This window comes from Macaca nemestrina, chromosome 3, assembly GCF_043159975.1.
Source record: "Macaca nemestrina isolate mMacNem1 chromosome 3, mMacNem.hap1, whole genome shotgun sequence".
Classification (NCBI taxonomy): domain Eukaryota; kingdom Metazoa; phylum Chordata; class Mammalia; order Primates; family Cercopithecidae; genus Macaca; species Macaca nemestrina.
Genome location: NC_092127.1, coordinates 61,666,354 through 61,681,205, shown reverse-complemented (window position 1 = coordinate 61,681,205; position 14,852 = coordinate 61,666,354). Strand labels below are relative to the sequence as shown.

Here is a 14,852-nt window from a genome sequence, read left to right as displayed (position 1 = left end):
CTGGCTAATTTTGTATTTTTAGTAGAGACGGGGTTTCTCCATGTTGGTCAGGCATGTGTCCAACTCCCAAACTCAGGTGATCCGCTTGCCTCAACCTGCCAAAGTGCTGTGATTACAGGCATGAGCCACTGGGAACGTTTTCTAGTTTGGGTAGAAAACTGGAAATAAGTAAACAATTTAGGCAAATAATAAATATAGTACTTTACAAAAATATTTGAAAAGTTCATCGTTCTTAGGTCCTTTCTTGCTTCCTTTGCAGCTTTCTAACTCCATATTTTTGCTTTACCTTGGTTTTATCTACCAATCTAGAAGAATATCAAAGTTTAGGAAAATGGAGCATCTCATGAGCAGTATATTACTTTTCTTCTTACTCTAAAATATAGGTGTTGTTTTTTGTTGTTGTTGGGTTTATTTATTTGTTTATTTATTTTGGAGACAAGATTTTGCTCTGTTGCCGAGGCTGGCGTGCAGTGGTGCAACCATGCTCACTGTTGCCTCAACTTCCCAGGCTTACACAGTCCTCCCACTGCAGCCTCCTGAGTAGCTGGGACTACAAGTGTGCACCACCACACCTGGCTAGATTTCAAAATTTTTTTGTAGAGACAGGGTCTCATTGTGTTGCCAGGACTTGTCTTGCACTCCTGGGCCCAAGCAGTCCTGTTTTTGGCCTCCCAAAGTGCTGGGATTACAATCATGAGCCACTGTGCCTGGCCAGGATTTTTTTTTTAAAAGACGAGGTCTCACTATGCTGCCCAGGCTGGTTTCAAACTCCTGGTCTCAAGCAATCCTCCCTTCTCAGCCTCCCAAAGTGCTAGGATTACAGATGTGAGCCACCACATCCAGCCTAGCCAGGATTTTTAATTAAATTTCATTTTACTATCGTGGATTCCACTTATTGTTATTGATGCCATGGATGTTACAAAGGAAGATGATGCCCCTGGTTCATTTCATGCCGCTGTTAAGAAAATAAGTGGGCCAAGTGCGGTGGCTCATGCCTGTAATCCCAGCACTTTGGGAGGCCAAGGCGGGCAGATCACCTGAGGTCAGGAGTGTGAGACCAGCCTGACCAACATGGAGAAACCCCATCTCTACTAAAAATACTAAACTAGCCAGGCATGGTGGCGGATGCCTGTAATCCCAGCTACTCGGAAGGCTGAGGCAGGAGAATTGCTTGAACCTGGGAGACAGAGGTTGTGGTGAGCCAAGATTGCGCCGTTGCAGTCCAGCCTGGGCAACAAGAGTGAAACTCCGTCTCAAAAAAAAAGAAAAGAAAAGAAAGAAAATAAGTGACCTATAGTATAATGCAAAAGGCAGTGAAGTCCTAGCTGGGTGCAGTTGCTCATGCCTGTAATCTCAGGACTTTGAGAGGCTGAGGTGGGAGGATTGCTTGAGCTCAGGAGTTCGAGACCAGCCTGGTCAATATAGCAACACCCTCATCTCTACAAAAAATAAATTAGGCTGGGCATGGTGGCTCATGCCTGTAATCCCAGCACTTTGGGAGGCCAAGGTGTGTGGATCAGCTGAGGTCGGGGGTTTGAGACCAGCCTGGCCAACATGGTAAAACCCCGTCTCTACTAAAAATACAAAAGTTAGCCAGAAGTGGTGGTACATGCCTGTAATCCCAACTACTTGGAAGGCTTAGGCAGGAGAATTGCTTGAACCTGGGAGGCGGAGTTTGCAGTGAGCTAGATGGCGCCACTGCACTCCAGCCTGAGTGAGAAGAGCCAGACTCCGTCTCAAAAAAAAGAAGATACAGAAATTAGCCAGGCAAGGAAGGTGGCCTGTGTGCCTGTGGTCCCAGCTACTCTAGAGGCTGCACTGGGTGGATTACTTGAACCTAGGAGCTAGAAGGTTGAGGCTGCAGTGAGCCATGATTGTCCCACTCACACTCAAGCCTGGGCAACAGAGCAAGACCCTGTCTCAAAAAAAAAAAAGACAACGAAGTCTTGCATTCCAATGACATGCCACTGTTTTGTTGCACTTTAATAAATGTATACAAAAGATATATTGATGCTGTATATTTTAACAATTCCAGGAAGACCCAGGGAATAGAATAATTAAAATTATTATCACCTAGAATTATCTTTACTCATGCCATAGCACTCCCACCTGCCCCCCCCCCCCCGCCACTCCCCTGGTAGGAAAATGTGAAGAAAGTAAGTATATCTGAAGAGTTGACTTTTTTTTTTTTTTTTTTTTTTTTTTTTAGACAGAGTCTTGCTCTGTGTATCCAAAGTCTTACTAAGTATATCCAAAGAGTTGGCTTTTTTGTTGAGGGGGCAGAGTCTTGCTCTGTCGCCCAGGCTGGAGTGCAGTGGTGTGATCCTGGCTCACTGCAACCTCCGCCTCCCCAGTTCAAATGATTCTCCTGCCTCAGCCTCTCGAGTAGCTGGGACTACAGACGCCCGCCACCACGCCCGGCTAATTTTTTGTATTTTTAGTAGAGATGGGGTTTCTCCATGTTAGCCAGGATGGTCTCGATCTCCTGACCTCGTGATCCGCCCGCCTCGGCCTCCCAAAGTGCTGGGATTACAGGTGTGAGCCACCACACCTGGCCTAAGAGTTGGCATCTTATTTGGAATATGTAACACTAGTCAGAATTTTGGTAAAGAATAATCTATTCCATTTCCACTCCAACTGGGTGTACTTCGGTTCCCAGTTCTGACACTAACCACCTAGAGTTAATGCAGACCCCACAAGTTAAGGGCTCAGTTCTTCAGATGCACTTCAGGGTTCTCCAGGCCTCTCATCCTTCTGACCAACTTGGCTAAAAATTTAGGAGTTCCTGAGAGCCCTGTGGGTCTGTAATTTGCTAGAATGACTCAGAACTCAGGAAACAGCTATATTTATGATTATAGGTTATTATAAAGTATACAACTCAGGAACAGCCCAACGAAGAGAAACATGAGGCAAGGTATGGGAATGAATGTGGAACTACCTGGCCTCTTCTTATGTACTCACGGAGCATCTCCTTCCCGACACATCAAGGTGTTCATCAACCAGAAAGCTCCACCAAAGTTTAGTGTCCAGAATTTCTACTGGAGTTTCATTAATAGGCATGATTGATTGAATCTTTGGCCATGTGATTGAACTCACTTTCCAGCTCCCTTTCCCTCTAGAGGTCAGAGGGTCCCAAAGTTCCTTTCTGGTGGCCAGCCCTGATTCTGAAACTTTCAGGGGGCCCACAGGGAGTTGCTTGTTTAGCATAACAGATACTCATCACTTAAGAAAAACCAAGGGTTTTAGGAAGTTCATGCCAGGAACTGAGGTCAAAGACCAGACATACTCTTTTTTGTTTGTGTGGGTTTTTTTTGTTTGTTTTTGTTTTTTTGAGACAGAGTCTCGCTCTGGCTAATTTTTGTGTATTTTTTGTAGAGACAGGGTTTCACCATGTTGGCCAGGCTGGTTTTGAACTCCTGACTTCAAGTGATCCACCCGCCTTGGCTTCTCAAAGTGCTGGGATTACAGGCGTGAGCCACCATGCCTGGCCCAGATATACTCTTTATTATTCCACATTGACATGCACTCTACAAGAAAAACACTAGTCAAGCAATTTAAATGTATACTACATATACTTACATGATTGTAATTGCACTAAAGTAGAAAATATATGTGGCCGGGCGCGGTGGCTCAAGCCTGTAATCCCAGCACTCTGGGAGGCCGAGGCGGGCGGATCACGAGGTCAGGAGATCGAGACCATCCTGGCTAACACGGTGAAACCCCGTCTCTACTAAAAAAATACAAAAAACTAGCCTGGCGAGGTGGCAGGCGCCTGTAGTCCCAGCTATTCGGGAGGCTGAGGCAGGAGAATGGCGTAAACCCGGGAGGCGGAGCTTGCAGTGAGCTGAGATCCGGCCACTGCACTCCAGCCTGGGCGACAGAGCGAGACTCCGTCTCAAAAAAAAAAAAAAAAAAAAAGAAAATATATGTAATGAAGACAACATTTCAGAAGTTAGTTTGCCTTTTACCATTTGTTTCATGATTAAAAACCAAAATTCTAAGAGGCAAGTGTTTTTACTTTGTTTTGGTTTTTTTATTCTTGTTTCTGACAAAGGTGTTAAGTGAATGAAAATATATAAACATGATTTAGACAATCTTTTCTCTCCCCTTCCCTCCCCACTCGTTTCCTTTCTTTTCTTAGACCGGGTCTCACTCTGTCACCCAGGCTGGAGTGCGGTGGTGTGATCCTGGCTCACTGCATCCTCTGCCTCCTAGGCTCAAGCAATCCTCCTGCCTCAGCGTCCCAAGTAGGTGGGACTACACAGGCACACACCACCACGCCCAGGTAAGTTCTGTACTTTTCATAGAGACAGGGTTTCCCCATGTCACCCAGGCTGGTTTGGAATTGCTGTACTGAAGCGATCCTCTCACCCTCTCACCTCGGTGTCACAAACTACTGGGATTACAGATGTGAGCCACCATGCCTTGTTGATTTAGACAAACTTTCAAAATTTGCTTATAAACAAATGTTTGTTCAAGTCTCTGGAGTTTGGGGTTTTTTTCCCCCATACTGGTAGGAAAATGTGAAGAAAGTAAGTAGGGGCATCAGGTATTGAGGGTGTCACCCCAGATACTCTACTCAAAAGCTGAGAAGTACAATTGGTTTCTCCCAACGTAGCAGACAGTTTCTAAGGTGGCCCTCAAGATCCTCAAATTCTGATGTTCATATTTTTGTGTGATTCCCTTCCTTGAGTTAGGGCAGAACCCATGATTTGCTTTCTAACCAGTCATATGGCAAAAGTGATTGACTGTCATTCCCATGATGACATTATGTTATATGGCAAAAGTATGGCTTGTGTGGCTCACGCTTACTTTCCTGCTGGCCTTGAAGAAATAGCTGCCATGTTGTGAACTTCCTATGAAGACAGCCATGTGACAGGGAGCTGTGGATAGCCTCCAGGAGCAGAGGCTGGCTTCTGGCTGATGGACAGCAAAAAAAAGAAAAATTGAAGCTCATGGTCCCACAGCCACAAAAAAAATGAATTCTGCCTTCAACCTGAGTAAGCGTGGAAGTGAGTTCTTGTCTCTTCAAGCCTACAGATGAAAATGAAGCCCAGCTGACACCTTGATTGAAGCCAGATGAGATCCTGAAGCAGAAAACCCAAGTAGGCTGGGTTCTTGGAAGGTAATCCTCAAGGAAAAGGGAAGAAGATGGAGGAAACAAACTAGATGCAAGAGATTTGTTCTTCAAATTCTATTCTTTAAAGGTCTTAGTTATTAAAAGCTTCCAACTATTTAAATTATGCAGTAGCCTTTTTTTGAAGAGAATATTAACCTTAAGTTTTGTGGTTTTGTTTTGTTTTGTTTTGTTTTTTGAGACAGAGTCTTACTCTGTCGCCCACACTGGAGAGCAACAGCACTATCATAGCTCACTGCCACCTCACTCTCCCAGCTCAAGCTATCCTCCCACCTTAGCCTTCTGAGTAGCTGGGACTACAGGCACACACCACTGTGGACCACTGCACCCAACTGTTTATTATTTTTGTGTGATGTGGTCTCACTCTGTCACCCAGACCTGGAGTGCAGTAGCATGATCTTGGCTCACTGTAGCCTCTGCCAACTCAGTTCAAGCAATCCTCCCACCTCAGCCTCCTAAGTAGCTGAAACTACGGGCATGCACCACCATATATGGCTAGTTTTTTGTATTTATTGTAGAGATGGGATTTCACCATGTTGCCCAGGCTGGTCTTGAACTCCTGGGCTCAAGCGATCCACCCACCTTAGCCTCCCAAAGTGCGGGATTACAGGTGTGAGCCATGGCATCTGGCAAGTTCTGTTCTGAGTTAAATAGTGAACTACTTCTGGCTGGATGCGGTGGCTCACACCTGTAATCCCAGCACTTTGGGAGGCTGAAGAGGGTGGAGGGTGGATCACCTGAGGTCAGCAGTTTGGGACCTGCCTGGCCAACATGGTGAAACCCCATCTCTACCAAAAATACAAAACTCAGCTGGGCATGGTGGTGGACGCCTATAATCTCAGCTACTTGGGAGGCTGAGCCAGGAGAATTGCTTGAACCCAGGAGATGGAGGTTGCAGTGAGCCAAGATCGCTCCATTGCACTCCAACCTAGGCAACAAGAGCGAAAACTCTCAAAAAAAAGAATAGTGAACTACTTCTGCTTACTGACAAAGCTGTCAAAAGGAAAAGAAAGCATCAATTTACTTCCCCTCAGAATTGTATTTGGAGACTCAGATTAACCCCAAATTCTATTTTGTTTTCTCAGTTTTTGTTCTTGTGGTAAAATACACTAACAGAATTTACCATCTTAATAATTTTAACTCTATTGTTCAAAGGTAAGTACATCTATATTGTTGTGCAGCTGTATCACCACCGTCCATCTCCAGTTTTCATCTTGCAAAACTGAAACTCTATACCCATTAAACAATAGCCTGCCCCTTTTCCCGTCCCCCTAGTACTGGGCAACCGTGCTTCTACTTTCTGCCTCTATGAATCTGACTACTCTAGGTATCTTGTTTAAATTGAATCATACAATATTTGTCTTTTTGTGACTGACTTATTTCACTTGGCGTAATGTCCTCTGAGTTCATCCATGTTGTATCATGTGCCAGAAGTTCCTTCCTTTGTATGACTGAATATATTCCTATTGTGTGTTGTTTGTGATTGTTTGTATGTACTTTGCTTATCCATTCATCTGCCAATGGGCACTAAAAGCTTCCACCTTTTATGTATTTATTTATTACCTAGGAAGTGAGGAAGCTTCTGCCAAATTCTAAATTTTATGGAGGAAAACAAAGCATGGCTGATTAGATAACTAGTGTTTACTTTAGATAGAGTATTAATTTTAGGTCTACTTTATGGCATATAGAATTTCCTTAAAATCAGTATTTGTATTATATTTATGCCTATTTTATAGGGTTGGGATAATTTACTTTTTTATTTTACTTTATTTTATTTTATTTATTTTATTTTGAGACGGAATCTTGCTCTGTCACCCAGGCTAGAGTGCAGTGGTGCAGTCTCGGCTCACTGCAACCTCTGCCTCCCAGGTTCGAGTGATTTTCCTGTCTCAGCCTCCTGAGTATCTGGGATCACAGATATGTGCCACCACACCCAGCTAGTTTTTGTATTTTTAGTAGAGATGGGGTTTTGGCATATTGGCCAAGCTGGTCTTGAACTCCTGACCTCAAGTGATCCGCCTTCCTCAGCCTCGTAAAGTGTTGAGATTACAAGCATAAGCCACCACGTCTGGCCTGTAATTTTAATGTAGTGATTTATAGTTGTATGTTTACATTTATAACAGTGTTATATTTGTGTCATACCTATGATTTATTTGATTTTCTAACCCAGGGGTCAGTAAGCTATGGCCTATTGGCCAACCTGCCTGTTTTTCTATGTCTTTCAAGTTAAGAATAGTTTTTACGGGTGAACATTTGTACCCAATTTCATTATGGGGTACTAACTTTGAATCTCAACTAAGCAAACTCCCAAGAAGAAAAAGTTCATTCTTCTCATTAATTATACATTACAAAAATGTATACTCAGTTATTTTTATGACATTTTGAATTTCCTCAGTGAAAAAAATGTGACTTTTGTTATCTGAAATACCTACATAATATCCTTAACTTTGCCTCTTGTCCTGCAAGGCCTATCATATATACTCTTCGGCCCTTTGTGGAAAACCTTTGCAGGGTCTCTCCTGTAGTCTTCTTATAGCATTCTTTTCAGATACTATTTGAAAACATATCAAAATGGAAACTAAAACTTTTTGTTTATATCATCTATTTATTGTTTTTCCATGAGGAATTCTACTAGGTATCCTACCAGTCATTGGATATACTTAGTATAAGTTGTTTTTGAAATATCCTTCAGCCAGGCGCGGTGGCTCACACCTGTAATCCCAGCACTTTGGAAGACTGAGGCTGGCGGATCACAAGGTCAGGAGATTGAGACCATCCTGGCTAACACGGTGAAATCCCGTCTCTACTAAAAATACAAAAAATTAACCACATGTGGTGGCGGGCACCTGTGGTCCCAGCTGCTTGGGAGGCTGAGGCAGGAGAATGGTGTGAATCTGGGAGGCAGAGCTAGAAGTGAGCCAAGATCGTGCCACTGCACTCCAGCCTGGCAACAGAGTGAGACTCCATCTCAAAGAAAAAAAAATTAAAATTAAAATAAATAAATAATAAAATAGCCTTTAGTTTTTGTGCACCTTAAAGTCAATATTTTCTCCCAATTAGGTATATTATTAAGGCTGTTTTGGAAAAATGTTATTCAGATATAATCAGAAATCTGTTTTAAAAATGAAAATAAAATCTATTTTAAAGACAGTTATAAAAATATTTAGGATAGTACAGATTGAAAAGCTTAATCCTGTAAAGGTAGTAACATGCATAGAACTTTATGATTTTTCACCTTGGGTTTCTGATAGGCTTAACTTTGAAGATATTGGAGGAGTGGCATAGTATAGTAGAAAGATGCATATTGCATTACAAATGAATAAGTCTGCTCAATGTTTGATGTATTCATTTGCAATTCTAATACAAAACTTGCAGGACAGAAGAAACATTTAGAATAAATTTTTTTTTATGAATTAGTAATAAACATCTAGGTAGAAAATACAAAGAAAAGGAATCTTATAGTAGTTATCACAAATACTAAATAATTTATTAGTAGCAGAATGTGTGTAGTAAAGATACTTAAGGGATAGCATAAACATTAGTGGAGAAAATAAGCAAAACTGGATTAATGAATAAATAGGTATATCACTTGATGAGAAGACTAAAAATCACAGTGCTATCGAGTTAATATATAGATTGAACACTATTACATTTTTATTTTTTAAGTCGTGACATAAATTGAATATATATGGAAAACTCATTGTAGAATTTTAAACATGAAAACAACAGTTGTAGTTAAGAGCTATTTGAAAGAAATTTAAAACAATATAGATTTTAGAACTTAATCCAAGTTTATAAAAGATTTCTAGTTTTTTTTATTTTTGAAAATTTTTGTGGGTACATAGTAGGTGTATGGATTTATAGATTTCTAGGTTTAAAAAATAGGAATTAGAAAACAGTAGAAAGAAAATGTTCCTGGAAAAATCATTAGTAAAGAGAAGAAAAATACTCCATTTTACAATGACCTCCAATGAGAAAAAGGAATTTCATATTTTAAAGAACTGAATTTGAATACTTTTACAGTGTATTGAGTTCTACTGGATGTGTGGTTGATTATATAAACATTTAAGCATATAGAATACATGTAAATATAATTTGTTAAGTTAATGGAATGGTAGAAGCTTTTTGCTGTAAATCTGATAAGGACTTAAAATCCTGATTCTATACTAGGTGTAGCACTTAAATTTTCAAAGAGCTGTTCAAGTGCCTTCTATAAACTAATTTAAATTGCATACCAATTATTTCAGGTAAGTATTATCATTACTTCCATTTTACAGATGAATTACAGAAAGGCTAAGTGACTTGTTAAAAGTCTTATAATAAGAATTTGACCCAATTTGGCTCTAGAGTCTGTTCTCTTAGCCACAGTGATATATCACATGTTAAATACAGATGCTCCTCAGCTTATGATATGGTTACATCCTGATAAACCCCATTGTAAATAGAAAATATTGTTAAGTTGAAAATGCACTGAACACTCCGATGGACCTACTGTAAAGCTGAAAAATTGTAAGTTGAACCACTGTAAGTCTAAATGTTCCTCAGTTTATGATGAGGTTACGTTGTATAAATTCATCATAAAGTTGAAACATCAACTTTATGGTACGTATGTAAGTCAAACTGTTTATTCAAAGTAAATGTAAAATAGTTAAATGTGAACAACCTACAGAATCAATAAAAAAAACCAAATATTTATCATAATAATAAATATAAATTATCTAAATTTACCTGTTAAGAGAAAAATATGAGGTGGATCTATATACCCTGAATTTGAAAGAGCTTTGCGGATGTTTATAAACAAAAGGAGGAATAGCACTGAAAAAAATAATTAGTAGTTACTCTCTTCCATGTTTAAAAAACATCGAAAAGGCCGGGCGCGGTGGCTCACACCTGTAATCCCAGCACTTTGGGAGGCCGAGGCGGGCGGATCACGAGGTCAAGAGATCAAGACCATCCTGGCTAACACGGTGAAACCCCATCTCTACTAAAAATACAAAAATTTAGCCGGGCATGGTTGCAGGCACCTGTAGTCCCAGCTACTCGGGAGGCTGAGGCAGGAGAATGGCACGAACCTGGGAGGTGGAGCTGGCAGTGAGCCGAGATCACGCCACTGCACTCTAGCCCGGGCGACAGAGTGAGACTCCGTCTCAAAAAAAAAAGAAAAGATACAAAACACCATAAAACGTGTATGTGTATAAGTGGATAGAACATGGTATTAAAATATTAACAATGGCGACCAGGTGCAGTGGCTCACACCTGTAATCCTAGCACTTTGAAAGGCTGAGGCGGTTGATCATTTGAGGTCGGGAGTTCGAAACCAGCCTGGCCAACATGACAAAACCCTGGCTCTACTAAAAGTACAAAAATTAGCTGGGTGTGCTTTTGCGTGCCTGTAATCCCAGCTACTTAGGAGGCTGAGACGGGAGAATCACTTGAGCCAAGGAGGCAGAGGTTGCATTGAGCCAAGATTGTGCCACTGCACTCCAGCCTGGGTGACAGAGTGAGACTCCCATCTCAAAAAAAAAGGCCAATGGGAGGAGACGAAGAAGTGATGAAGAGAAGCTTCTCCACTTTACTCTGTATAAAATTTTTGTATTGTCTTAATTCTGCCCAAAATGTGTTACATTACTTTTGTAATTTTTTAAAAAGTATGTGCAGTGGCTTGAATGTGTCCCCCATAGTTCACGTGTTGGAAACATAATCCCCAATACAATTATGTATCACGTGTTGGGAGGTGGGTCCTAATAATAGATGATTAGGTTATGAGGGCTTTATCCTCATGGATGGATTAATATTATTATTTTGGAAGTGAATTAGTTATCTGGAGAGTGGGCTTACTATAAAAGAGTTCAATTCTCTGTTGCTCTCTTATCATGTGATACTTCCCCCATGTTATGATGCAGCAAGGTCCTCACCAAATGTTTACCCCTCAGCCTTGGACTTCCAGCCTGCAGAATTTTAAGAAATAAATTTCTCTTCTTTACAAATTACCCAGCTGGTGTTACTCTGTTATAGCAACACAAAACAGAGCAAGACAGTATGTGTAGGTAAATAAGTAACATCAACAAGAAAAAGATCAGAAAGAGTAGAATCCAAACTGTTAGCACTAGATATGCCTGAAAAGTAAAATTAAAAGTGATAGGAAGGGGGCCAGGTACAGTGGCTCACATTTGTAATCCCAGCACTTTGAGAGGCCAAGGCAGAGGGATCACCTGAGCTCAGGAGTTCAAGACCAGCCTGGCGAACATGGTGAAACCCCGTCTCTACTGAAAATACAAAAATTAGCTGGGGATGGTGATGGGTGCCTGTAGTCCCAGCCACTCAGGAGGCTGAGACAGGAGAATTGCCTGAACCCAAGGGGCGGAGGTTGCAGTGAGCTTGGGATCCCGCCACTGTACTCCAGCCTAGGCAACAGCGAGACTCCCTCTCAAAAAAAAAAAAAAAGTGATTGGAAGGGGATTATTTTCCCCATTTTTACTATACATACCTTCATATTGGTGAATTTAAGAATTTTACAGTGAGCGTTTTTTAACTTAAAAAGAGTATGTAATTATTTTTTCTTTCCTTTCCCTTATATTAATTATCTCTACCTGTGCTTTACCCACTGAGTAGGTAATTTTCAACACATTCACTGGAACATAGTAACGGGTAGATTTCAAGAGGTGTATGATTTTAATGAGATTTGCAATTTAAAGACTTGAGTGCTCCTTGTCATGTAGCTATTGGCTTAAATATATATAGTCTCTAACTTATGATGGTTTGGCTTATGATTGTTTTGACTTTGACCATAAGTTTGTCAGAGTATTAAATGTATATTCCACATACAATTTTTTTTTACTTATGATGGGTTTATTGGGATGCAATCCCATTGTAGGTTGAGGAGCATCTGTATTGCCTTTTTGGTACCTCTTCAAAGATTTTTTTAAATTACCAGAAGAGCCCTTTAGTTGTTACCACATTGCCTTGTTTCATTTTAATCATAGTGTTATTATCTTCTACTCTTACTTATTTTGATAGTTAGACAGATTTTTTTAAATTTTTAATTATTTTCCCTTCACTAAAATCTAAGATCAATGAGAACAAGACCATTCCTTTGTCATTTTTGTGGCACAGGGCCTAAAATAATGATTGGAATATAATAAGCAGTTAATAAATATTTGTTGAATGAAAACAATCATACATAGTCTTACAAGTTCAGGAACTTATTAACCCACCCAGGGATGGTTCATCTATGGTGAACTGCACTTAACACTGGATGAATGATAATTTATAGGACTCTAGTAATTAATACCAGTTTATTTATGTATAGTGGTAGACATAAATAGTATAATAACAAAACTGTGTATGCAATACATTTTTTCAAACATTGTTATGTCTAGACCACACATTTATCAAAGAGTCATTGAAGAGCACATGGAAACTGGGAAAAAGAGAGATGGGTGCTTTTAAAAACACTTAATCCTATACTCTGGCTATAGGTTGTCTTGTCTAACAAGTACATTAGCTAGTAAATGTTTCTTCTTGGTACTGAGAATTATAAGAGGCAGTATGAATGACTTGGTTTTGCTGGTCCAACCATTAAAATAACTTAAATGCCAGCCCAATTGATGGTGAGTTACATTCTATACCTAGGCAAACAGAGGATATTAAGTTGGTCTTGCAGGTTATTAAAAAATGAAAAAGTAAAAATGGAAGATAAAACGGATGGTTTCAAAAAAATCTGAAGCAATGGATAAGTACTTCTTAAAGCTCATTGATGGAAATGCAGATTTCCTAAGATCTGAGAAAAAATAATTGAAAAAGGAAATGCAGATTTTCATTTTTCATTTATCTAAGTAGAGTAAACCCTGAATCTGTGTCAGGTTTCACCCACAAATCAAAATCTTACCATTCAGTTTGACAAGATGGAGGTAGATACTTAAAAATCTTTGGAAATATTTGAGAAGATAGATAAATGGTATGCAAGTAGTAGCAGTGATGATTATTTTTCATTCACTGTAATATAGTAGAGGAGGGTGTAGTGTCGTAGTTAGATGTTGAGCTGTGTGCCTGGGATTGAATCTTAGCTATGTTTTCCACCAGTTGTGTGACCTTGAGTAAATTATCTGTGCCTCAGTTTTCTTGTCTGTATAATTGGGATAATAAATCCTTCCTCAAAATTGTTGGTAGGTTTAATGAGAACCTGTGCATGTGTTTGTAGTTCTTAAAATAGTGGTGCCTGGCAGATAATACACTATCACATATTCCCCTACTATTTTTTTCCAGCAAATAGAGGGTACTTATTTCAGCAACTGTACTGAGGATGGGAAGATCCTGCCCTAGAGGAATTCACAGCTTAGTGAAGTTCAAGGGTATACATCTTCTCTCTTTTCAGCCCAGCTCTTTTTTTCCCCAAAATCTTGTATTTTGTTTCCAAAGGAATTAATTCAGGAATTTAGTCTGAATCTTTAATTTTACATGATAGTCAAAGAAATGGTTAGAGAATTGACCTGCTGCCTTGAAAAAAATAAAACATTTTAAAAGCATTTTAATTTTGTTTTATAGATGCTTGTTTGCTACTGATGGGTGTGAGCAAGTTAGATATTCTATACCGGAGACTTCTCCTAACAAAACTTTTTATCAGAGGATGGGGAAGGCCAGAAGATCTCAAAAGGCAAGCAATTTTTTTTCCTGAATACTTGTTCTGAATTTGTTGTTTTAATGAACATTTAAAACTTTGTTATAAAATCCCTTACTCTCAAATACAGAGCAATTGTCCAGCAAATTAGACATTAAACTATGTAAAATGTAATTATTTCCTTTTTACTTTTGTCTTTTTAGTTATTTCTCTTAAGTTTTAGCCCATATCATAAATTGTACTATTTTAAAAATAATTCAGATTTTTTAAATAGAGAGCTCTCAGAAACACAGGGTAGATTTTTTACTTCAATAATTATTAAGCTAATAAGAATTGTATGTAGTTTTCAAGGATTGAGTCTTCTTGGGTAACCCGAATTTGTAATGACTTTAAAACTGAAATACACTGTAGCTCATAGGAAAATCTGGACTTAAGAAAATGAATTTTCGGCCAGGATTGGTGACTCACTCCTGTAATCCCAGCACTTTGGGAGACTGAGGTGGGCGGATCACGAAGTCAGAAGTTCCAGACTGACCTGGCCAACATGGTAAAACCGTCTCTACTAAAAATAAAAAAATTGGCCAGGCGCGCTGGCTCACTCTGTAATTCCAGCACTTTGGGAGGCCGAGGCAGGCGGATCACGATGTCAGGAGTTGGAGAACAGCCTGGCTAATGTAGTGAAATCCCATCTCTACTAAAAATACAAAAAATTAGACGGGCATGGTGGGGGACACCTGTAATCTTAGCTACTCGAGAGGCTGAGGCAGGAGAATCACTTGAACCCGGGTGGTGGAGGTTGCAGCGAACCAAGATAGCGCTACTGCACACCAGCCAGGGCGACAGTGTGAGACTCTTGTCTCAAAAAAATAAATACAAAAATTAGCCAGGTGTGGTGGCGTATGCCTGTAATCCCAGCTACTCGGGAGGCTGAGGCAGGATTGCTTGAACCCGGGAGGCAGAGGTTGCGGTGAGGTGAGAGCGGTGAGGTGAGATCGCGCCACTGCACTCTAGCCTGGGTGACAAAGCAAGACTCCGTCTCGGAAAAAAAAAAAAAAGAAAATGAATTTTCAGGATTGGTGCCTTTAATTTTGAGTCTTA

General features: G+C 40.0%; 1 protein-coding gene across 12 annotated transcripts in view; it reads left to right on the top strand.

Moving 5' to 3' along the window:
- LOC105486100 (abhydrolase domain containing 18) overlaps nt 1-14,852 on the top strand; it is an 88,511-nt gene that overhangs the window by 3,707 nt on the left and 69,952 nt on the right. For 9 of the 12 annotated variants that reach the window (XM_071093061.1, XM_071093065.1, XM_071093059.1 and 6 more), the window contains 2 exons: nt 4,142-4,285; nt 13,682-13,790. In XM_071093061.1, the coding sequence (XP_070949162.1) occupies nt 13,699-13,790 (92 nt within the window). In that variant the 5' untranslated portion in view covers nt 4,142-4,285; nt 13,682-13,698. Of the gene's footprint in view, nt 1-4,141; nt 4,286-4,831; nt 5,126-13,681; nt 13,791-14,852 lie in introns of all 12 variants that reach the window. The other 3 variants (XM_071093057.1, XM_071093058.1, XM_071093062.1) reach the window with 3 other exon arrangements.